Genomic DNA, 24808 nt, shown 5'->3' with positions numbered 1-24808 from the left:
TTACCAACAAATGGTTGGGTTAATCTACTGTAATAGCTTTAGGGTCAATTAAATGAGTGGTTTGGATGAGACGGTTTTTGTTGTGGGGATGGTCTTTTTGTTCTTATATTGGGGGTTGGGTTGTGTACTAAATTTAACACCCCGGCAAGAAACCCCACCAAAGACTACCAATTCTACGCCTGATTTCTACTAAGACACAAAATTATTGAAAATCAAAGTAAGACGTAGTAATTTTATAAAATTTAGGGTAATACACCTAGTGCCAAAAAGCCAGGGAGGAGGCACCCTCTAACTCCAGGGAAGGTGTGGCAATGGACGGCTGGAGAAGCGGTGTTGCGCGGTTGCACAAGCGCTTGACCGATCGCGAATAAGAGTTTGCGATTGCGAAAATAATAAAACCTACAGTTATTAACTGCAAAATGAGGAGGGATTTAAAACAAAACAAGCACTACAACATCCCATTGTATAGACGACGGAGTGCATACACACACTCGCATAAACGGATAAACCACAGTCATAAATAAACTACCACAGGAACAGAACAGGCACCTGCCAGCCTTTCAATCTCTCTGTCCCTCTCCGGCGAAGCCCCGGTTGCTACTGGCCCAGGGGCCCGACGGATACAACGCGGCAGCTGACCATGACCATCCAGCTGCCGCGACCCCACCGAGGCCGGACGGACGCCACGCATGCTCACTGTGCTCGGAACAGGTGGTAGGGGAAGAAGCCGTTCTTGTCGGTCAGCGGCTCCACCATCTTGGCGATCCCCGTCATCAGCCTCCACGCCTCCTCCTTGAACTCCTTCTCCCCCCTCTTCCACGCCGGGACCTCCTCGGCGGCGTTCGCGTTGCTGGGGCGAGGCGGGAACTGCTGCTGCTGCTGCTGCTGTCCGGCGAGGAGCGGCGGGCTCTCGCCGGAGCGAGGCGGGTACCCCACCTGCTGCTGCTGCTGTCCACCAGGGAAGCCGGTGGGGCGAGGCTGGTACGGCAGCGGTTGCCCAGGGAGCGCGGAGGGGCCCTCGCCGTGGACGCGAGGTGGCGGGTATGCCAGCAGCTGACCTTGGGGAGACACCAGTGGAGGCCCGTCGGCGACGCGAGGCTGGTGGTACGGGAGATGTTGCTGCAGCGACAGAGGCGGCGGGGGCGGGAGCTGCTGCGTGACGGCGGCGCGTGGAGCCTGCTGCTGCTGCAGCAGCGCGCGCTGGGGTGGCTGCAGAGGCTGGGAAGAAGCGAACCCCACGGATTTGGCAGCCTTGACGCCGCTGTCCGCGCCATTGCCGCCAACGCTCGCCGGCGGCGCGGGCGGCTCGAGCTTGCCGCCGTCCGCGCCGTCCAGCATGAACTTCACACGGGAGACCTCCCTTGCGGTCCCAGAGTTTCCTTCATCGGTGCTCTTCTTCAGGATCGACTTGGGCTGCTGCTGCTGCCCCACGGCCGGACGCGCCGGCACGGCCCCGGCGGCCCTGGACATGGGCAGCGGGGCGCCGTTCCCGGAGCTTCCGGGCCTGAACGATGCCGTCTCCATGAGCCGCAGCTCGGAGCGCTGCTGCTGCTGCGGGGGCGGCGCTTCCGGCGCCGGCGCCGCCAGCGGCGGGTCGCGGCCGGCCCCTGACTCGACCTCGCGGAGGTGGTACTGCGTGTCCACCTGCCCGAACATGGCGTTGGCCTTGGCGTACCTGAGCGCGGCCTCCGCGTCGGCCTTGAACCTGTAGATGACGCGGCACATGTGGGACTTCCAGTACACGCGGATGCCGTCCACGTCCAGCGGGCCGAACCGCGCGAACCGCGCCTTGAGCGACGCCACCGACGGCAGCGTGCTCTTCAGCGGGAACTTCATCATCAGCGCCGTCGGCGACGGGGTACGGACCCTGGGTGCCGGCGCTGGCTCCTTCTTCTTGGCCGCCGCACCACCACCCATCTCGGCCTTGCCGTCCTTGCCGCCTGCAGCCCGTGCTGCCTGCTGCTGCACCGCCGCTGTGTCTTTCTGCTCCAGACCGGCGGCCTTCTTCTCACTGGACAGTGTCTTGATCTTCTCGAGCTTGGCTTTCTTCTTCACGGCCAGCTCCCCCTGGCGGTCCGATGGCGCGCGCTTCACGCCGGCTTTGGTGGGGTCATTATTGCCTGCGCCAGGCCTCGGTGCAGCCGGCTTCTTCTTCTTGGGCGACTGGCCGTCAGCGGCCGCGGCGGCAGTAGGCTTATCCAGGCTCATCTTCTTCGACTCCTCCGGTGGGTCGTTCTCGTAGCTCTTCTTGTAGTATTTTGAGCGGAACGCGAGGACGAAGGAGCGAGCGGTGTCAGAGATGCGGCGGTCGGCGCCATGGAAGGGAGCCAGCGGGAGGTTCCGGATGTCTGATAGTACCTGCGTCACGTCAAGCCCGTTGGGGTCCTGAACCACTGCGGCGGCCTTGCCGGCGCCGTCCAGGTCGGGAAGCTTCTTCTTTTTCTTCCTCTTCTTGGGCTCGCCGGCGGCGTCCACTGCGTCGGGGCTGGCATCGACATCGGCATCGGCGCCTTCCTCCCGCTCGCGCTTGCGGGGCTTCTTGGGCTTGGTCGCCTTCTTGGGCGCGGCTGCGGTGGGGCCCTCAGTCGGCTGGGTCTGGTGGGCGGCGGGAGGAGGGACCTCGACGAGCGGGGCGCGTCTCTGCAGCATCATGAAATCCTCGTCCGCGATGGAGCTCCCAGGCAGCGGCGGCGTGGGCGGGTCGCCGCTGGCCGGGAAGCCAGGCGGCCCGTCGTCCGGCACGGGCACAGGCGCGGGCGGTGGCGCGTCCGGGAGCTGCGGCTGGCGGTGGTGGGCGGAGGAGGCCTCGGGCGCGACCCGGCGCTTGAGCAGGTACTGGTCCTTCTTGCTGCTGGACTTGGCCTTCATGGCGGACGCGCCCGGGACGATCTTCTCCATGAGCCTCGCGGCGGCCCCGCCCGCGCCGCCCCTCCTGCGGCCGCCGCCCGTCGGCGTGGCCTGCTCCGCCGCCGTCTTCCTGAGTCCCCCTTTGAGCGGCCGCGCTGCAAGGCATCCATGTGGGCCATGTCAGTCAGTCAGTCCCACTATCTCAGTCAGCTCAGCAGCAGGAAAACAGAGCAGGTACACACAACATTGCAGTCAACGGAAGGCGGAAAGACCGAGTGGTGGCTACTACCAGTCCAAACGTGAATGCTTCATAAATGATAAAAAAAAACTACTAATTTCTATGTACAATGATGAAATAAAATAATGCCACGACAGTATAAAGAAAGTAATTATGCCCAAGTATTTCTTGTAAACACAATGACTTTTTTTAGCGTTAAGTGTGTGTGGGTGTGTGATGGTTCAGACTTGCTGTCGGAGTGGCTAGACGGCAACATGGCCACTCCTAGATCTTACTACTAGTGATGGATTCGAAGTCGGCTTTTGTTATACACGCAAGGACCGAATCGACCAGTGATGGCCAGGACATGCATCAATCAAAGGCTTAAAAGCCAGTTTAGGGCATGTTTGTTGTCAAATAAGTCACCCACTTATAAGTTAAAAAGTGAAATAAGTGACTAATTTTGTTAAACACCATCAACTTATAAATCACCCCTGCTTATAAGAAATAAGCTAGTTCACCCTTGTTTAAAACTTATAAGCCACCATTTTTCGCGTAGGACCCACACCTTTCATTTAACAGACATAAGCTTATAAGTCATCTACAACTAAATAGGCATAACTTATAAGTCACTGGTTTTCAGTCACCTGACTTAATAAGTCATCTGACTTATGGAAACCAATCAGGGCCTTAGTTTAGCCGTAATTGCTTGGGAAACGTTAATTTCCTTGTGTGATGGAGAAGCTAGCGGCTGGCATACGCGCTCGGCGACGCTAATCTCTGTAGACGTGGCGGCAGCCAGCAGCCAGCAGCCCGCAGGCCGTGGCACTCTAGCCGAGAGGCTAGGCGTGGTGGTGGATGCGGATGGCTCGCTGCCTGCGCCGTTGCTTTCACCTCTGTCAAAGGAAAAACTGCCTTGCCCTGGCACTAGCTTCGTCTTCCATTCCAGTGAAGAAACGTGCACCAGCACCAGCACCAGACACGCCTCTGATGCATGGATTAGGCACCTCACATACGGTCGCAGACAACCCTATTCATGAATCAGGTGCCATGACTTTTTCTTCCTCCTGTTCTTTGTCTATTTATTTATATATAATATTTTTATATAAAAAATAGAATTGAAATTGCAGCAACTCCTATTTTTTTGATGAGAGGGAGCAGCTACTAATATTTGGGATGGTTGGTTTGGTCTGGTCCTAGGCCAGAACGGGCTGAACCACGCTACAGCCTGTTCGTTTGGCTATGGCTTGTTGTAAACGATCGTAAATTTCCAGCCGGAACAGCATTTCACTCTCACACAAACCAGCAAGCAGTACTTCTTCACAAACCAGCAACGATACGAACCAGCCAACCAAACAGCTCCATGTGGCTGGCCCGGCTAGCAGCAAGAGGCAAGGAACAGAAAAGCTACTACGCTGACCACCAGCATCGAGGGGAATACTCCTATATCATGCTTCCTGTTTCCGATGCCACCACGGGGCTAAGCTCAAGGATTAGTGTTTCCTTCTAAATATTCTAGTGCTTGCCTGTGTATAATCTATAGGCTTGCAAAAAGGAGCCTGTTATCTGCTCCAGGTCCTGTGCAAAGCAGGTCCCAAGAGCAATTAAGTTAGGCTAAACCTACAGTCCTTCCCCAGCGTATAATATATATGGCCAGCATCAGTCTTTTTCCCCAGCGTGGCTTCGTCAACACAACGCTGACACTGTAAGATATGGCTCAGAGAGCCTCTCATCGCACCATCGGGGCACGCACGCCAGTAGCTAGTCCAACAGGCTCAAGCTCAACTCATGCAGCTCAGAAACTTGGTCAATCAGTGTCATCGGAATCTTCCATGTCAATGTTAGATCCCTGGAAGGCACAAGCAATACACTTCGTTAACAGCAAGCCAATTGTCAATGGGTCCTCACTCCTAACAGGCTGGAGTTGTGGGTATGGGTGTGCAATTGTTTCTGGTTTCAGAGGCAAGTATTCTCGCTCCAACAACACTACAATGACCGGCCATGTACAAAACCGCAGTGTGGTAACATAATGGAAGATCAAGGAGAGGTCAAAGGAAGATTATGCCAAGATGGCATGTGCGGGACTGGGCACACCAAGTTACTCATGGCATCTATAGCAATATGCTTGCTGAGGGTGGGCTCTCGCAGTTGTAATGGGTTTAGTCTCAACGTAGGATGCAAGTCTGATAGGACTTGCTTTACTTTGGCAAAACTCTCTCCCCGGGGACTTTCACTTAAAGCCTGTGAAGTGATACCTCGTTTGCAAATGTTAGGATTTTACTTAACCAGCACAGTCTAATCAAATCAGTTACTCTGAATGCTCAGATTAACACATCTATTCGACATATTGTATATATATGTATATATATATATATACATGCTTATAAATAAAAAAGCTACTAAGCACCACAATAGAGCAATGTGGAGCGCAGTGCCTTCCTTCACCATGTACATGTGGACTCAACCAGCTTACCTCGATGCCTCCTGCCCATGATGAACAGGCAAATGATGCATCCAGAACAGAAGATGTTATGATCAGGAAAGGAATACCCCCAAGTTATCAATCATCACATCTCAACGAGTCACCAACCATATTTAATCAGTCACATGGGTGTTCATTCAGAATGAGTTTCACACTTTATTGCAGTTCTTTTACAAAACATGAATTTCATTGCTCTGTACTGACTATATGCATAAGAATCAATTTGTCTAATCTAGGTGCATCCTCCTTGACAAGCAAAATTAACAATTTGATCAAACATGCAGCTTTTATATGTTAACCCACAATTTAATATGATCTGACTTCAATGGATGGAATGAACAGAAAACTGAAGTGCAACAACAAAAACTAGAATAGGAAGGAACCACAGATTTCAAATATATGATAATTGTCGTTGACTTGTTGTAATGCAAAAGAACTAAATATACTACAGAACAAAACTTCCTAGACATGCAGTGTATGGACATAGAAGTAAAACATCTCAAGATTCCAATAACACCATGATGCTAACTAGTCACAGCTTTAAAACTACATGACGCAAATTAGTCACAGCTTCATACACTTCATGCCCACAAGATCATGGATGATTTTTTTCTAGGACACAGCAAGAACCTAACTCACATACAAATTAGGATAGTATCATATAGACACTATATGATATAATATCATACAGGCATCCAATTTCTAGAACAAATACAGATCGAGATCTGTGGATATGCATGTCTCATATTTTACTAGGTTGGATTGAATCCCGTGAAGCAGTACAAGTTACCATTTAATCAACAAATTTCTGCATGACTAGTATCACCCCGAATTTAATAATCACTCTCCTTGTTAAAAAGATGCAACATCCTTCATGCAACAAGCAGTTCAACATGAGAGAAACAGAAACTATTTGAATCAGATCCACTCCGCTATTCACATCAAAATAATTGTTGCTTGATCTATAACAGCAGTAGTAACATTGTTTAGCCATCAATTTCAAGTACACAGCAACAAGAACAACAGCGCAGTCAATAGTACAGCTAGAATTGGGCATGTGAGTGTTGATACCTCGTTGAGCTCGCTCTGCCGCGGCTTTCTGCTCGGCAGCAAGGGCCAGCTCGGGATCCACCCCGAACGCTTGAGCGTAGGTGTTGTCTATCGGCGAAAACACTGCGCGGCGGTACGCCGTGAACAGCCCGGCCATCTCCATCCCAGGCACGGTGCGCGCGGCTTTTTCTGCCGCGTCCTGCTGAGTCACGGCGGCGTCCAGCAAGTAGTCGAGCGCCTTCCGCGGCACGAATCGCTGCCGCGCGGCCCGAATCTGGTCGCGGTGGTAGTCGGCGTCGGTGTCGAATGCCGGGACATCGACCAGGAAGAAGTTGCCGTCGATGGGGTGGGGGCGGAAGGCGTCGGGGTTGTTGCACGGGCAGAGCAGCGCCAGCGCGCTGCGGCGAGCTACCTCGTCGACGGCCTCGGCCACGGCGGCGGCGAAGCTGCTGCGGGAGCTGCCGCCCTGGGCCGCCTTCTCTGTGAAGTGGTCCTCGAAGGGGACGAGCTCGCTGGGCTCGAACCACCCGTAGCTCGAGTCGCCGAAGAAGGCGACGAGGACGAGCCCGTCGCGGTAGCCGCGGTGTACCTCCTCGTCGTCGGTGAGGCTGACGCTGTAGATGTGGCCCGGCCACCACGGGTGGGACTTCACCTTGGCCCAGACCATGTCGCCGAAGCGGGGGCCGCCGTTCGCCCACGCGCCGCCGCCTCCGGCAGCGGGGTCGGACATCCTGTGGAGGGGAATCGAAAACCTAGATTTGGATGCAGGGTTGATCAGTCTGGGCCTGGGTTTGGGTTTGGGCTCCGGAGGAGGGTGACTAGGGGATCGGAGGAAGGAGGGCCATTGTTCATAATTTTTATTATTTTTGCGTGGAATCTCATGCGTGGAGGAGTATTTTACGGGGAATCAAAGCTTTAAAAGAAGGATTAATTTGGCGAGTTGGTGACTGGAACTTCTATCAATATTTGGCTCGATCCTTGGATTCCGAGGGGTGTCACGAGACAGCCGATTACCCCGAGGAGCCAAACTTTGGTTACCCGAGTCAGTGAATTGATCAGAGACATTTTTTGGGAAGCTGATGCCGAGAAGATGTAATTGCTTGGCATTTTGACAAGAAAGGAGTTTTTTCGGTGAAATCAGCCTACCATAATTTACATGACCGAGCACTTCAGGCAGCTAGAAAGCGGAGAGGGGAGTCATCGAGTGGACAGCTAAAGGAGTACAGAGAGCAAAACACCGCCGGCCCCAGAGCCCCATTACCGACGGTTTTGGGCCCCGTTGGCGTATGTCGGCGGTGATTGACGACCTTTATCTCCGCCGGTTGCACCCCCGCGATGACGGTATTTTACCACCGTCGGTCTGGCACATCATACGGCGGTGACGGTGTCTTACCACCACCGGTCCGGCGTATAATCCGGCAGTGATAATGCGTCCTTCGACGTCGGTCCGGCGTACCATCCGGTGATGATGATGCTTCCATTGACGCCGGCCCGGCGTACCGTCCGGCGGTGGTGATGTAACCATGGACGCCGGCACGGCGTACGAACCGATGGTGATGATGTAACCATCAACACCGTCCCGGTGTACCATCCGACGGTGATGATGCAACCATCGAAGCCGGGCCGACGTACCATCCGGCGGTGATGATGCAACCATCGACGCCGGGCCAGCGCGCCATCCGGCGGTGATGGTGTACCTATCATCGCCAGGCCAGCGTACCAACCAGCGGTGATGATGGACCTATCGACACCGGGCCAGCGCACCATCCGTCTGTGATGGCGCGAACACCAACGCCAGTCTGACGTACCATCCGGCGGTGATGTAGGTGTCATCGCACGCGGCTGGTGTCCCCTCCTACGTTAATGAGGGGAAGCATCACTACCGCCGTTGTGTTTGTTCCGGCAGTAATGTTTTGTCCATTACCGCCGGCATTACCACTGTGTATCATTATTGTTCGCAATACATTATAGCACCAATAATACCAAAATTTCATGGCTTACGCATCGCCAGCAACATATATATTTTTCAGAACACCACTGGCACAAATATCCATACAAAACAACAGCAACATACATGTTTTCAACCACAGGGACATAACGTCCAAATCCAACCACAACGAATATATAGTTTTCAAAACACAAACAGACGTCCAAAATAAAACCAGCATTCCAAGGTTAGGAACTGTAGCACCTTGATTAGATAAGGTGATGGTCTCCAGAACCCAACCGCCAAGATCTTCTTGTAGCCCAGATATCTCTAAATTGGTCAGCTCCACTAAAGATGACACTATTGTCTGCAACACAAGAAAAAAGTGAAACACAGTTAAGACAAGCTTTGTTGCACAGTCTAAGTAGGTCGCTAGGTTATCAATTGACTAGAGGGCTTCAGGGGCCAACCTCTGAGCCGAAGGAGAGATCATAGATGAGGATGCATGTGTATCAAATTCATCCCACTCACGAAATCACTCCAATACTCTTGCTGATGTGGGTATTCACTCTATTCTGGCTCGATGCCCTTCCTTACATATTGGGAGTTCAGGTAGTACTTAAATACTTGAATGAGTTGCCCATGATAAAGAATGCCCGATCCTTTACCACCTCTTCATCAAACCCATCATGAAAAACAAATAGGTCCTTTAGCTTCTCCTAGCAAAGATTCTTCAGACTGGATGGAACCGCCCATTCGTTGCCCGGTTGTTTCCGGTACCTGTATTTTATGGGTATGTTGTCCTTCACTAATACCCCGATGGCTGTCTTGTAAGGCGCCATGACACCAAATGGAGCCACGGGTTCTCCGACCGGATCCAACTCGGTGATAAACTATTTATAGGTGCGCAACTTGCTCCGCCCTTGCCTGGCCTGGCGCCTAGGTGGCCTATCTGATGTGGTTGTGTTACTCTCGGTGGGAGCTTGCTCCTGCACATATAGATAAAATACTCAGGCTATAAGATTGTACTATATATAACAGAGTAATTGTCTTAGCTACGGAAATACGCAGATGGATGACTCCGTCGATTCCCCCAAGGTCGATGTACGAGGAAGGGGACGATGGGTAGACATCCTCAGACGCTGGTACTTCATGAGCAATATGAGCCTTGCTTTTTTTCTACGTAAAACAGGAGGGGTTCCCCCTTAATGGGATTTTTTTAAAACGAGCTGTGCATATACTCCCGCCCGTCCTTGTACAAGTCCTAATAGAATATAATGTTGTCAAGCCATTCAATTCAAAAGTCAAAACACAGTGAAAACATGACTTGATGCTAACTAGCATGCTCCCACCGAGAACATTCAAATATGTGTACACATAACCAAACTAAGAACTTCATAGGTGATGACGAACCTTGCGATTAAGGTGCTCGTTTTGGACCTGCACAAATAAAGCAAGCCTTGTTCAATACCAGGTGCATGTCCAAGCTCCACACGAGTATTGTGTCCCTGTTACCATCTGGTTCATATCACGACACCTCCATTGATTCATCTACTACCGTAGGTATACCCCTCGGTAGACTGCCAACCAAATTTCATCGACAAGTACCCGCCGTACCACCAGCCATATGGTCGTGCTCCCTACGGCGGTGTACGGCTACGATGCCACGCCGTACAGGTACGGGGGTCACGGCGCCACACTGGTCGGGAGATCAGGCGGCGGAGCAGGGATGGGCACAACGGCGGGGCTCGGGCTCGGGCTCCTCGGCGGGTTGATGATCAGCGACATGCATCCTGTTCGCTTGGCTTGTTTGGCTTATAAGCCGTACTTTTTTCAGCCAACGAACAATATTTCTCTCTCTCACCAAATCAGTCAACAGTACTCTCAGCCATGGCTTATCAGGTAAACAAGCCCAAGCGAACAGGGCATGATCATTGACGCCGAGGTGGACGCGGCGTATGACGACGGGTTCATGGACGGCATGGGCTTCTGATTCTGTGCCGTCGTTGTCGCTCAATAACCAACTAGAATGAAACGCGCGGCGGCGGGCGCCACCTCGTCAGCGACGGAGGCAGCGGTGAGGCTCGGGGTGGGGGGGTGGGGGGGGGGGGGGGGGGGCTCTAGCCCTCCCTACCGATCCTGGGCACGTAGAGCCCCCCTAAGACCTCCTTAAAATTTTATGCATATATATATATTAGGTAGGAGGGGTTAAAATTAAAAAAAATAAAAAAAACCTCTATTCTTTTATTCGGCCGCTCCTAATTTTTTTTCTGGCTTCGTCCCTGCACCTCTTTGCATGGCTGTACTGCATTCTGATTGTGCGTGGATGCATCCAAGGAGCGCACTTTATCTCGTTAATTACCTAACACAACATCGTAGGTACCTAATCCGGGATAATTTTGTACTTTAGCGAACATGAAGTCCGCAATGTTGACGCTCTGCAACTAACGTGTGTGTTAAAGCGGGATGACTTTTCATGGACCGTCATGTTCACTTGAAGTTGTTTAGCTTATAATTCGTATTTTTTTAGTCAACGAATAAAATTTTTCTCTCACATCAACGCCCTGTTCGTTTGAGCTGGTTTGGCTTATAAGCCATGACTAAAAGTAATATTAACTGGTTTGGCGTGAAAAAAAATAATGTTCGTTGGTTGATAAGCCATGACTTATAAGCCAAATACGACTAAATGAACAAGCTATAAATCAACAACAGTACTTTCAGGTATGGCTTATCAGCTAAATAAGCCCAAGCGAATGGAGCTTCTTGTGTTGTGTCTTGTGTCAGAGTGAGTTCAATCTGTTCATTTTCTTGTAAAAAATATGTCCGCAAGGAAACGAAGAGCTATCGGTTATATTAAAAGAAGAAATTCATACTGAATAATAATACAACGAAACACGAAGACGTCAAAGGGTCCAGCAACAACACAACTGAAGCAAACAAACCAATAAAAACGAAAACAACCAACAAACACGAACTGGAATAGGACATCAGCACACGCCGTAGACAATTCAACTCACACCCACTGCCGTCGTAGGTACAAAATGACGTTGTGCTGGATGTTGTTAGAGGTAATCAAAAGAAAAATGGAAGGGCCAGTGCCCGGACGTCTAGCCGCAGGAGGTCTCCGGACACTTCTCCCGTTCGAGCGCATCCATTGTGTCCCCTCCAGTCCCGTCTTCACGTAACAGAAGCGCGCCCTGCCGGTCCCGGTAACCCCGCAGCGCCGAAACAGACAGGAGCGTGCCCGCCTCACCCCGTCTGTAGATGCGCGCCACGGAGGCGTCTGCTTGCCTCAGGCACCCGCACGGTGACCCACGGCGGCGCCCTAGCAGCAACAGGGGGCTGCAGCAGGTGGGACATCCGATCTACTTTTGAAACATCCAGATGCAATACTTGCAACATACGTCTGGAGATAGGTGAAACACTTAAGACATGTGTCTGAAGCACTTGCAAAAACACCTAAAAACATAGGCAACATCCAGATAAAATACTTACAACATATGTGTGAAACATATGCAACATTTAGATAAACACACTTGCAATTGCAAAATACGTCTGAAAAATAGATGAAACATTGAGAATAAAAGTTTACAACAAACGTGTACAACCATTGCAAAATATGCAACATCCCGATCTACTTTGCAACATCCATACAAAACACTTGTAACATACTGTTGGTGTTTTGGACTGGCGGGCCCTCAACCAGCTAGTAAAAACGTGCTGCGTGCTCCTAATCCCGGATGGTGATGCAAAGAGACACAAGGTTTATACTGGTTCGGGCAATGGGCACCCTACGTCCAGTCTGAGAGATCAATCTTGTATTCCTTGCACCGAAATGCTCGTACTAGGGGATTACAAGCAGGGCGAGAGAGGAAGCTAGTCATAGGTCTCTACGTGGAGCGGCATGGATCGCTTGAGATGTTGATCTCAGGCGGCGGGGAAGTGTGCGTGTTACAGAAAGCCGAGTGTGTGTTCGTCTACCTCGTGAGTTCATCCGTCCCCCTCTGAAACGGCCCAAATCCCTCCCTTTTATAGTTGAAGGGGGGACAGGGGTGATACATGTGTTAGCTATGCGGTCGTGTGAACAGAGGCGGCATGTCCATGCCCTGTAGCCTAGTACTGTGGCGGTATGGTTGATGGAGTGGTCCTGCCCTTGAAGTGCTGGAGCAATGCGCCGGTCATATCCGAACTTTGTGCGACGTGGGAGCTCCAGTGATGGCTGGACGCAGGGCCTGGTGAGCGACGTGCTGGTTGCTGTGTGTTGACTGCGTGAAGAGCCGAGGCCTAGTTGGTGCCGAGGCCGAGTCGTCGTAGGGGGCTCTACAGGTGCGAATCCCGAGGTTGCCGAGACCTTGGAGTAGACTACCGAGGCATGGCGGGAGCAGTTGGTTCTGTACACTGATTTCGAGGCTATAGTAACCTAGACTTGACTCCGCACATCGTGTTGTTTCTGGAGCAAGGGTTAGGTAGCACAGCGCAGTACAGGCGCCGGTCGTGGGCACAGTACCGAGCACAGTGGTCGGTAACCCCTGTCCAGTCCTGGACGGCATGGCATCGATGTGACCGGTGTCCAGTCGGCCATGCCGCTGTGTCGAACCATCGTTCGGCTGATATCGCGGGAGCGGTCGAACGCGCCGGTCGGACATGACGTCTTGTCCGAGAAGCTGGTCGAGGCGGAGGCGACGGGTTTGTTTTGCCGAGCCGGCCTTGAGCGAGGCAGAGAATCAGCGTCTCGTCCGAGGCTATACGCGCGGGGCCTCGGGCGAGATGGAGAATTGGTTCCTCGGCCGAGGCCCTTCGCGCGAGGCCTTGAGCGAGACAGAGAACTGGTTTCTCGGCAGTAGCCCCGAGCTTTGACTTTGATGGGGTCTAAGCGATTTTTTCGATTGTTGCTTAGGGGACCCCTTCTCGTGGTACCCGACAGTAGCCCCGAGCCTTAGGGAGAGTGTAAGAGCTCTCTTTGAGGTTTTGTCGAGACTCAGCTCGCAACAGCTCCTGGCGGGATGGTGTTTCGTACTTGAGGCCTCAGTGGGTGCGCGCGAGCGCACCTGTCGGGTGTTGCCCCCGAGGCCCTGGAGGAGTGGATTTATTCCTCCAGGGGCTTTTCTTGCGTTGTGAGAGGGGTTTTATTGCGTTTGCCGGGCCCATGAGTGCGAGTTCAGGTCGCTGAGCCTCGGTAAGGTTGTAGGAAAAGCCCCCTAGCCTCTACGCAGAGCGAGAGGGTCGTCAGAGGTTCCCCTGGCTTTTTGTGTGACCCTCACGCATCCTTTTCGTTCAGAAGGAGGGGTGGAGGGTGCCATGCTACCCTCGGTGGGCGCGAGCAGTGACACCCCCAGTGAGTTGTTATCGGGTAAGTCCGAGTGGAGGCCCGAGCCCCATTTGCTAGGGTTCGGCTGGCGGTCCAGAGACGCACTCCAAGAGTACCAGAGGGTTTCTCTAGTGGGTACCGAGGCCGTTTGATGGGCCCTGGTGGCTCGGTGCCTCCCTACAGTGGGATCCCATTCGAAGATCTCCCTGCCGGTCTCGGACACGACTTAGGGCGTCCCGAGTGAACGTTTGCTCAGGCCTCGGCCATGCGTGGGCTCGCCCCCAGTCGTCCCTGACTCTGCTGCCCTGGGGCGGCTATCAAACCCCTCGGGGGCTCAGCCTTCGAACCCCTGGACCGTAACGGGCTCGGTGCCCTTTATCGTGTTTTTCCGAGTCTTTGAGTACGAGCTTGGGTTGCTTGTCTTCGTCTTAGGTGCAGGAGGAGCCCCCGAGCCTAAGCGTGGAGCGAGAGGGCGGTCAGGAGTTCCCCTGGCTTTTTATGCGACCCTTGCGCATCCTTTTCGTTCGGACGGAGGGGGGGTTTGCCGAGCCCCCTCGAGTGCGAGCCTGGGTCGCTGGGTCTCGGCAAAGTTATAGGAAGAGCCCCTGAGCCTTTGCACGGAGCGAGAGGGCGATCAGGAGTTTCCCTGGCTTTTTGGGTGCCCCTCGTGCATGAGGGTTTGTTTGCCGAGCCCCCCTCGGGTGCGAGCCTAGGTCATGGGGTCTTGGCATATTTGCAGGAAGAGCCCCTTAGCCTCTACACGGAGCGAGAGGGCCATCAAGGGTTCCCCTAGCTTTTTGTACGACCCTCGCGCAACCTTTTCATTTAGAAGGAGGGGTTGTTTTGCCGAGCCCCCTCGAGTGCGAGCCTGGGTCGCTGGGTCTCGGCAAGGTTGCAGGAAGAGCCCCTTAGCCTCTACACGGAGCGAGAGGGCCGTCAGGGGTTCCCCTGGCTTTTTGTACAACCCTTGTGCTTCCTTTTCGTTCGGAAGGAGGGGTGGAATATGCCAGGCTACCCTCGATGGGCGCGAGCGGTGGCACTTCTGATGAACTGTTATCGGGTAAGTCTGAGTGGAGGCCTAAGCCCCATTCGCTAGGGGTCAGCTAGCGGTCTAGAGACGCACTCCAAGAGTACCAGAGGGTTTCTCTAGTGGGTGCCAGGGCCGTTCGCTGGGCTCCAGTGGCTCGGTGCCTCCCTACGGTGGGATCCCATTCGGAGACCTCCCTACCGGTCTCGGACATGACTTAGGGCTTCCCAAGCATTTCGCTTGCTTGGGTCTTGGCCCTGTATGGACTCGCCTGTAGTCGTCCCTGACTCTGTTGCCCTAGGGCGGCTGTCAAAACCCTCGGGGGCCCAACCTTCAAACCCCTAGACTATAATGGGCTCGAAGCCCAGTTCCTTCGTCTAAAAGGAATCAGGTGGGGGATATTCCCTCCCCCCCATCGGTTCGACAACAGCAGGCGCGCCTTTTGAGGTGATTTTCTCGGGGAGGCGGAACGGCGCCTGCCGCTATCGTGGTCGGACACGACGTCGTGTTAGCGGAGGGAACATAACTGTTCACGTGATTAATGAGGGAAAGGTGGGTACGTGGGTGGTAAAATCAGATCTGGATTAACTATGCCGGATCTAGGGGAAACTTTCCCGATTTCATCGCCCGCCCGTTTCACCTCTTTCCTGCATAAATACGCAACAAGCCTCACCCCTCCCCTTCTTACCTTGCCTGCATTTGCCCTTGCCGCCCTTGAGCTGTTGCTAGAATAGAGAGCGCCGGGGAGAAGGAGAGAGAGGCGAGGTAGAGAGAGCGAGGGAGGTTCACCGTCGTAGTCGTATTCTTCGTCGCACCCATGGCCGGCGCCGTTGTCGTTGAGGCAGACTCTTGGGATCAGTCCGACATCACCGTGGAGACGCTTCAGTCGCTCATCGATGACGGACTTCTTCGCCTGGTTACCGACCCCAACAGGCCAGAGTGGATCGCTCCGTCGGGCGAGCCGGAGCCAAGGTCACGCGACGGCTATGTCGTGAGCTTCTTGTCCTTTCACGAGCGCGGCCTCGGCTTGCCGGTAGATCGATTCATGTGAGCGCTCCCACACTACTATGGCGTGGAGCTCCACAACTTCAACCCCAACTCCATCGCGCAGGCGGCCATCTTCGTTGCCATCTGTGAGGGGTACCTGGGGATTGCTCCCCATTGGGAGTTGTGGCTCCACCTCTTTCAGGCGGGGCACACCACCAAGCCGACAGGCACGACGGGCATGAGGTGGGCGGTGAGGGCTGGTGGCTACACTCTCCAAGTGCACCAGGATCAACAGCACCTTTACATCCCGTCCCAGCTCGCCTCGACCAATCACCGCTGGTACACCAGCTGGTTCTACCTCCACAACGACGATGGCAGGCTTCCCCCTACACCGGGCGGATCATGGAGAGCTGTCCGGAGAAGTGGAGGTATGGCGTCCCGAATGAGGATCAGCCCAAGCTGCAGCCGCTCCTAGAGGGACTAGAGAGGCTATGTAGCCGTGGCCTCACGACGGCTGTGGTCGTGGTGGCCTTCCACCGCCAGAGGGTGCTGCCGCTGATGGCTCGGCGGCGGCACCTGTTCGAGATGAGGCTGGATGGGCCGATCGAGGGCATCCAGATGTCTACCTTCACCCTCTCCGACGAGGAGATTCTTCGTCGGGTGAGGGAGACGGTGGATGGGAAGCTGAGGGGCGGTGCTCTGGCCCCTATCGCGATGCGCCCGTCATGGGGGTACTTTTCTTTGGTAAGTCACACGATGCTGCGGCCCCCGAGGCCTCCTCGCTCCTTACCATTTTCTGGTCCTTTATTTGCGTTCGCTGTTCCTACAGGGCATGAGGGATGTGCGAGCCTCCCTACTGCCCGTTTGTGAGGACGCAGCGTGGCGGGCGGTGAACCGGGCACACACCGAGGCTCAGAAGAGGCGGAAGGATGCCAAGGAGGCTAAGCGTACGAGGAAAATCCTCGCACGCGAGGGACTAGAGAAGCGCTACTGGCAGCAAAGGCAGGACGGTCTCCCGTTGCAGGCATCCCCATCGTCGTCACTGTCGACGGACGCTTCGGATAGAGACGACAAGGGCGAGGTGGGGCGGGGTCCCCTAGACCATCTCCCTGACGTCGGGGAGACGGTGCCCGGGGCATCGGCAAGCAGCCCGGCACTCCTAGGAGGAGGAGGAGGAGATACCTCGAGGCCAGCGATCGCCCGCCCCGAGGCCGAGGCCGACATGCCTGAGGCGTGGGCATTGGGAAAGCGCGCCGTCAGCCCAGTGGGCTCGACGGCAGCGGTGGAGCAGGTGGCGGCGGGGGCGATGCAACTGCCCTCGCAGAGGACCGAGGGGGCGCCGGGGTCCGTTGAGGATCGATCGGCGCCGACGGATACAGAGGCCGTGCCTCTGTTGCCGTGCCGAAGCGGTTGCAGCCCTGCTCGAGGTAAGCATATTTTCAGCAGAGTTGCAGCATTTTCCGTTCGTTCTTTGGTCTCATGCTGACCCCACAAGTATCTCTTCTTCAGCCGGAAGCGTCCTACAGAGGTGCCCACCTTGGCACCACTTAAGGCGCTCAAGGTGAGCCCTAGCTCCACCGCCCACTGGGTGGTGGAGGCGCAAGCCGCCATACAACATGGCGTGGCGTCAGCGAGGGCCGACCCGAAGGAGCCGGTCGCCCAAGAAGGGGTTGCCGAGGTGACCCCAACACAGACTGGGGAGGGAGCGCCTTCACCCCGCGAGGCCGAGGCTCGTCAGTCAGATGGGCCAAGGCGCCCTCAGTTGCCGAGGCCACCGAGGTCGAGGCCCCCCAGGCCTCCGAGGCCGAGGCGACGGAGGCCGAGGCGCCTAGGATTGCCGAGGCCGTAGTGGCGGGGGCCAGAGCCCCCGGGACCACTAAGGCCATGATGGCGGAGGCCGGAGCCCCTAGGACCACCGAGGCCAACGTGATCATGGTGAAGCCATCGGCCCAGGAAGTGGAGATGAAGGCGGCGGAGGCCTCGATGGCGCCCTAGGTCCAAGGCCTACCGTTGTTGCGAGAGAGCACCTAGGAGGCGGAGGTCCATCCGATCTCCTTCGATGATACTTCCCGGGCGCAGGAGGTGGTCGACGCCGAGGTGGCCGGCACCATGGAACAGCCGGCTCCAACCCCGGGCGAGGGAAGCTCGGCCCTCATGTAGGTATGACCTGAGCCCCGTGGGTGGGATCACCCACGTGTCCTGTGGCAGAGCCAGGGCGACCCTGAGGGGGAGCCTCTGTTCGCCCTCGAGGACACGGCCGAGGGCGGGCGTTGGGACACCTTTGAGCAATACCGCCAGCTGGCGGAGCAGTCACTACGGACGGTGCTGTCCGTGGTGGTCGACGATCTGCCCGGGGTCACCCAGGTTCACACCTTCTTTTCTCATTTGGTGTCGTCTTTTTCTGAGTTTTCTTGTAGTGAATGACCCCTGTTCTGCTTGCCCAGGAGCTCGAGACCCAGTCTCTTGGGAAGTCAATCTTTCTCTAGTGGGAGAGGGACGTCTAGGACTAGCTCCAATGGTAGAAGGACCTGCTCGCTCGTGCCAATGAGCTTCTATCGGCGCGGAGCATGGAGGTGGAGGACTTCTGCCTACGTGGTACCAATATGGAGGCTGCGGCGGTGACGGCCCAGGAGCAGGTCGCCCCTTTGGCGGCGCGGGTCAAGGAGTTGGATGAGGAGCTGACCCGCGTGGCCGGGGATCGGGATGCCTTCAGGTCCCGGGCTGGAGAAGCCACGACCTCTGTCAAGGCCCTTGTTGGACAGCTAGGGACGGAGCAGGGTGCACACCAGCTAACAAAAGGTGCCTTGGATGAGGCCCTCAAGGTGGTTGAGGCTTCCCGGACCGAGGCTGTGGTCTGGAAGGGAAAGGCCGAGGGTGAGCCTTATTCCCCTTGTTTTATTTATTTTTCTTATGTTTGGCCCCTAACTCCTTGGTGTGATATAGAGCTAGAGGGAGAAGCTTCCAGGGCGGCCGAGGCTTCCTGGGTCGAGGTCCAGCGCCTAAAGGAGAAGGTCGAGGCTTCTCGGGTCGAGGCCCAGCGCTGGAAGGAGAAAGCTGAGGCCTCCCGGGTCAAGGCCCGACGCTGGGAGGAGAAGGCCAAGGGTGAGTCCCGTAGGCTTCCACCCCTATTTGGCTTGTTTTCCTTTATGCTCAACCCCATTTCATTGCTTTTGGCGTAGAGCTAGAGAAGGAGGCCACCCGGGCAGCCGAGGCCTCCGTCGCAGTGCAGGCGGTGCTTGAGACCAAGATCGGGGAGCACGATGTGCTGAAGAGTGCCACCCATACCACCTGTGAGGCCCTAGAGGTCGAGGGGGTCCAATCAGGAAGCTCCCTCGGGAGCCGCCTGATTGCGTTGAGCGGCCAAGTGCGCGAGCGACTTCGAGGGGTGCTGCACACGGGCGTTAAGCGTGCCCTGGTCGTCATCGCCTCGCACTACATCGGCGTTGACCTCAAGGCTATCAGCGATGGCTACATCCTGCCTGATGATGATAGGGAGGCGGACGAGGAGGTGGTGAAGCTGATGGAGGCAGCGGAGGACCCCGGCATGGCATTGGCCAAGTTGTTCAAAGAGGAGGTGGTCCCTCCTACGCCATCCGCTGATGCTGGAGACCCTGAGGCTTGACCTAGGCCCAAGAGGCCATGTAATTAGATTAGGGATTATGTTACCCTATCATAACACTGATGGCCATCGAGGCCTTTTTAAAGTAATCGTGCGTCTACGCTTTTTTAATTGTTTTTCCTTGTATTTTCGAGCCTCTGCCCTCTGTCCTGTTTCTGAGCATATCACTTGCAAAGGACTTCCTCAGAGCCTAAGCTATCCCTGGGGCAAAAAGGTGGTGAGGGAGTGCCATAGCCCAGAGGCGTAAGCCATCTCGTGACTCAGCCAGCCCTCAAGCCCTGAGATAGAGTTTCGGTCCTTAGGTCTTTTACAATTGACTTGTCAGAGCGTAATAGAGAGTTTGGCGTAGGAATTTTTTTCCCGAAAAATAACTAAAAAATGGTGCGTGGGACTTAGGGGGGAGTCCCCCCTTCGAGCCCCCGAGGGAGGCTCAATTCTGCAGAGGCAGAGTTGAGTCTCCCTTATGGTGTTATCGTAATGTCGAGGCCCACAATGGGCTCGACAGGTTTCTCGAAAAAATTAGAACAATTAAAGAACGCTTCTTAATTGTATTTCAGGAAACAATGTACACAATGCTTGGGAATTTAAGGGTAAAAGTGACGTAGCTGTTCTATGTTCCAAGCGTTGGTGAGGATTTCGCCCTTCTCGTTGGCTAGCTTGTAGGTCCCAGGCTTCAGCACTTGGGCAACGATGTACGGCCCTTCCCATGGCGGGGTCAGCTTGTGGCGGCCCTTGTTGCTCTGCCTCAGTCTCAGCACCAGGTCGCTCACCTTCAGGTCTCGGCCTCGAATGCGCCGGGCTTGATAGCATCGTAGAGCTTGCTGGTATTTGGCTGAATGTAGTAGCACAACGTCTTGGGCTTCCTCCAATTGGTCGAGGGCGTCCTCACGGGTAGTGCGGTTGCTCTGCTCATTGTAGGCCCAAAGCCTCAGGGAACCGTACTCCAAATCAGTGGGAAGGATGGCCTCAGCCCCGTAGACTAGGAAGAATGGTGTAAACCCCGTGGCTCGGCTCAGGGTATTCCTCAGGCTCCAGATGATTGACGGGAGTTCAGCAAGCCATTTCTTGCCAAACTTCTTCAATCGGTTGTATATTCTTGGCTTGAGACCTTGTAGGATCATGCCGTTGGCACGTTCTACTTGGCCGTTTGTCCTAGGGTGTCCTACGGCCGACCAAGCCACATGAATGTGGTGGTTGTCGTAGAACATCAGGAATTTTTGGTAGGTGAATTGTGTCCCATTATCGGTGATGATGGTGTTCGAAACCCCAAACCTGTGGATGATGTCAGTGAAGAATAGCACCGCTTACTCGGACTTGATTCGATTGATCAGATGAGCCTCGATCCACTTGGAGAACTTATCAATTGCTACCAGCAGATGGGTGTAGCCCCCGAGGGCCTTTTACAGAGGCCCAACCATGTTGAGCCCCCACACGGTGAATGGCCATGTGATAGGGATGGTTTGGAGGGCTTGGGCCGGGAGGTGCGTCTGCCGTGCATAGTACTAACACCCCTCGCAGGAGCGTACGAGCTTGGTGGCGTCAGCCACCACTGTTGGCCAGTAGAACCCTTGGCGGAAGGCGTTTCCGACGAGCATCCGAGGTGCCACATGGTGCCCGTAGGCTTCCGCGTGCAAATCCCAAAGTAGGGCTCGACCTGCCTCGGTAGTGATACATCGTTGGAGGACGCCAGATGGGCTCCGCATGTATAATTCACCACCACAGAGGACGTAAGTCTTGGCTTGCCGAGCAAGCCGCCGGGCTTCGGTCCTGTCAGCGGGAAGCTCTCCTCGGGCGAGGCAATCAAGGAACAGGACTCGCCAGTCCGTGCCCTGGTTGGTCTCGGGAGACCCTGTGTTGACTTCCATGACCTCGGGCTCGGCCAAAGGAGTCTCGGCGATAGAGGGGGGCCTGAGCCCTACGGGGGGCTTGACCGCTGGGCCCTCTTCCACTGCCAAGGCACAGTCGATGGAAGGTTTGTGGAGATCTTTGGCGAAGACATTCAGGGGGACCGAGGCCCGCGTCGACGCCATCTTTGCCAGTTCGTCCGCGGCCTCATTGATTTTGCGCGCGATGTGGTTGAGTTCAAGACCGTCAAACTTGTCTTCGAGGCGACGTACCAACTTGCAGTATGCCTCCATCTTGGGGTCGTGGCAGTTTGACTCCTTCATCACCTGATCGATGACAAGCTGTGAGTCGCTTTGCACGTCGAGGCACCGTACTCCAAGTTCTACGGCAATCTACAAGCCATTGATGAGGGCTTCATATTCGACTGCGTTGTTGGAGGCGGCGAAGTGGAGCCGAATCATGTAGCGCATGTGTACTCCGAGGGGCGAGATGAAGAGCAGACCCATGCCCACCCTAGTCTTCATCAGGGACCCATCGAAGTACATGGTTCAGCATTCCGCCTGGACTAGGGCAGGCGGTAGTTGGGTGTCGGTCCACTTTGCCACGAAATTGGCCAAGACCTAAGATTTGATCGCTTTCCAAGGCACAAAGGACAGAGCCTCCCCCATGAGCTCGACAGCCCACTTGGCTATCCTACCCGAGGCCTCCTGGTTATGGATTATCTCCCCCAGGGGGAAAGACGACACCATGGTTATCGGGTGGGATTCGAAGTAGTGACGCAGCTTGCGTCGAGCAAGGACTATGGCATAGATTAGTTTCTGGATGTGGGGATAGCGTGTCTTGGTTTCAGAGAGCACTTCACTGATGAAGTAAACAGGTCATTGGATAGGTAGAGCATGCCCCTCTTCCTACCTCTCGACTACTACAGCCACGCTGACCACTTGGGTTATTGCGGCGACGTAAAGTAAGAGAGCCTCGCCCTTGGCTAGCGGTACCAGGATGGGAGGACTAGTGAGCAATGCCTTGAGTTTGGCAAGGGCTTCTTTGGCCTCGGGGGTCCATGAAAAGCGTTCCGATTTCCTCAAGAGGCGGTACAGAGGCAAGCCTTTTTTGCCAAGGTGCGAGATGAAGCGGCTCAGAGCCGCAAGGCATCCCATAACCTTCTGTACTCCCTTGATGTCTCGGATCAGTCCCATGTTGGTCACAGCCGATACCTTCTCTGGGTTGGCCTCAATGCCACGTTCCGAGACTATGAATCCCAAGAGCATGCCTCGGGGAACCCCAAACACACACTTCTCGGGGTTGAGCTTGATGCCCTTCTCTCTGAGGCATTTGAAGGCTATCTCTAGGTCATCGATCCCTGGCCTTCCTAGACTTGACCATGATGTTGTCCACATAGGCCTCGACGGTTCGCCCGATGTGCTCGCCAAAGACTTGGGTCATGCACCGCTGGTATGTGGCCCCTGCGTTTCTGAGGCCGAATGGCATAGTCACATAGCAGTACATGCCAAACGGTGTGATAAAAGAAGTCGCAAGCTGGTCGGACTCTTTCATCTTGATTTGATGGTAACCAGAATACGCATCAAGGAAAGACAATGTTTCGCACCCTGCAGTGGAGTCAATGATTTGGTCGATCCGAGGTAATGGGAAAGGGACTTTCGGACAGGCTTTATTCAAACCGGTATAGTCTACACACATCCTCCACTTCCCATTTTTCTTTTTGACTAACACAGGGTTAGCTAACCATTCCGGATGGGACACTTCCTTGATGAATCTGGCTGCCATAAGCTTCTGCACCTCTTCGCCGATGGCTCTGCGCTTTCCCTCGTCGAATCGGCACAGGCGCTGCTTCACCGGCCTGGAGCCGGCCCAAATGTCTAAGGCGTGCTCGGCGACCTCCCTCGGTATGCCCGGCATGTTCGAGGGACTCCATGCGAACATGTCGACGTTCACGCGGAGAAAGTCGACGAGCACGGCTTCCTATTTGATGTCGAGGGTGGCACTAATCCTCAGCGCCCGGTCGTCAGGGCAGATGGGGTTGATCAGGATGAGTTTGATGGCCTCCATGGGCTCGAAAGTCCTGGCATGACGCTTGGAGTCGGGCACCTCGCTACCGAGTTGGTCGAGGTTTACGATGAGGGTCTCGGCCTCTATGATAGCCTCGGCGTACTCGATGCACTCGATGTCGCAGTCGTATGCATGCTCGTACGTGGACTCGATAGTGATGACGCCGTTGGGGCCCGACATCTTGAGCTTGAGGTACATGTAGTTGGGGACCACCATGAACTTGGTGTAGCATGGCTGCCCCAACACGGCGTGGTAGGTTCCCTTGAACCCAACCACCTCGAAGGTGAGGACCTCCTTACAGTAGTTGGAGGGAGTACCGAAGCAGACGGGCAAGTCGATGCGCCCAAGGGGCCGTGTATGTTTCCCTGGCACAATGCCATGGAAAGGCATGGCACCACCCCGGAGCTACGACTGGTCGAGCTCTGGAAGCTCCAGGGTGTTGGCGTATAGGATGTTGAGGCCGCTGCCTCCGTTCATCAATACCTTAGTGAGCCGGGTATTGCCGATGATGGGGTCGACGACAAGCGGGTACTGCCCGGGGTTCGGGACGTAATCGGGATGGTTGTCCCGGTCAAAGGTGATTGCCTCCCGAGACCAGTTGAGGTACCGAGGAGCGGCCACCTTCACCGAGAAGGCCTCCCGGTGCTCCCTCTTCCGCTGTCGTGCCGAGAGGCCCGCCGAAGGCCCGCCGAAGATCATGAAGGCATTGTGCACCTCAGGGAATCCGTCGTCCTTATCGTCGTCCTTGTCGCCGGCGTCCCTCCTCTTGGCATCGTCGTCGGGGAGCCCGAGCTTGGCGTAGTAACGCTGTAGCATGGTGCATTCTTCGAGGGCATGCTTCACCGGGCCCTGATGGTAAGGGCAGGGTTTCTTGAGCATGTCGTCGAAGAGCCCGGGGCCTCTGGGGCCTAGAGGGTTTTTTGCGCTCTATGGCCGTGACTAGGCCGGTCTCGAGGACTTCCTGCTTCCCCTAGCGACCCTTCTACTTTTTCTTGGGGAGGTGGGGAGTCGAGGCCCCGGGGGTCTCGTCCCTCCGCTTCCCCTTGGCGTCGTCGTCGGGGAAGATGGCCCCAACGGCCTCTTCGCCTGAGGCGAAGTTGGTGGCGATGTCGAGCAGTGTGGCCACTGAGGTTGGCATGTTCTGGCCCAACTCTTGAACCAGGTCTTGGCAGGTGGTACCAGAGAGGAAGGCTTGGACAATTTCTGAGTCACCGACGCTTGGCAGCTTGGTGCACTTCTTGGAGAAGCGCTGGATGAAGTCTCGGAGAGACTCATCCGGCGCCTGGCGACAACTCTTGAGGTCCTAGGAGTTCCTAGGGCGCACGTATGTGCCCTGAAAATTCCCGACGAAGACCCTGACCAAGTCGCGCTAGTCGTGGATCTACGAGGGAGGGAGATGTTCAAGCCAGGCTCACGCCGAGTCTGACAGGAA

The 24808-nt window shown here is 55.1% G+C and overlaps 1 protein-coding gene across 3 annotated transcripts; it reads right to left on the bottom strand.

The window, feature by feature from the left end:
• Positions 1–444: 444 nt before the first annotated feature.
• Positions 445–7455, bottom strand: LOC136511904 (PWWP domain-containing protein 1-like). 3 transcript variants are annotated; one of them, XM_066505919.1, is made up of 3 exons: positions 6618–7453; positions 937–3002; positions 445–867 (listed from the first exon to the last, which is right to left on the bottom strand). In XM_066505919.1, exons 1-3 carry the CDS (start codon positions 7324–7326, stop codon positions 694–696), a joined length of 2949 nt encoding a protein of 982 aa, XP_066362016.1. In that variant the 5' UTR covers positions 7327–7453; the 3' UTR covers positions 445–693. The 3 variants fall into 3 exon arrangements, with proteins under 3 accessions (XP_066362016.1, XP_066362017.1, XP_066362018.1); XM_066505920.1 differs by having other exon boundaries at positions 445–2244; positions 2359–3002; XM_066505921.1 differs by having other exon boundaries at positions 445–3002; positions 6618–7455.
• Positions 7456–24808: the final 17353 nt, after the last annotated feature.

The sequence above is a fragment of the Miscanthus floridulus genome, chromosome 16 (genome assembly GCF_019320115.1).
Source record: "Miscanthus floridulus cultivar M001 chromosome 16, ASM1932011v1, whole genome shotgun sequence".
In the NCBI taxonomy this organism is placed as follows: domain Eukaryota; kingdom Viridiplantae; phylum Streptophyta; class Magnoliopsida; order Poales; family Poaceae; genus Miscanthus; species Miscanthus floridulus.
The sequence above is the reverse complement of the archived record's forward strand: the minus strand, read 5'-3'. Positions and strand labels throughout refer to the sequence as shown.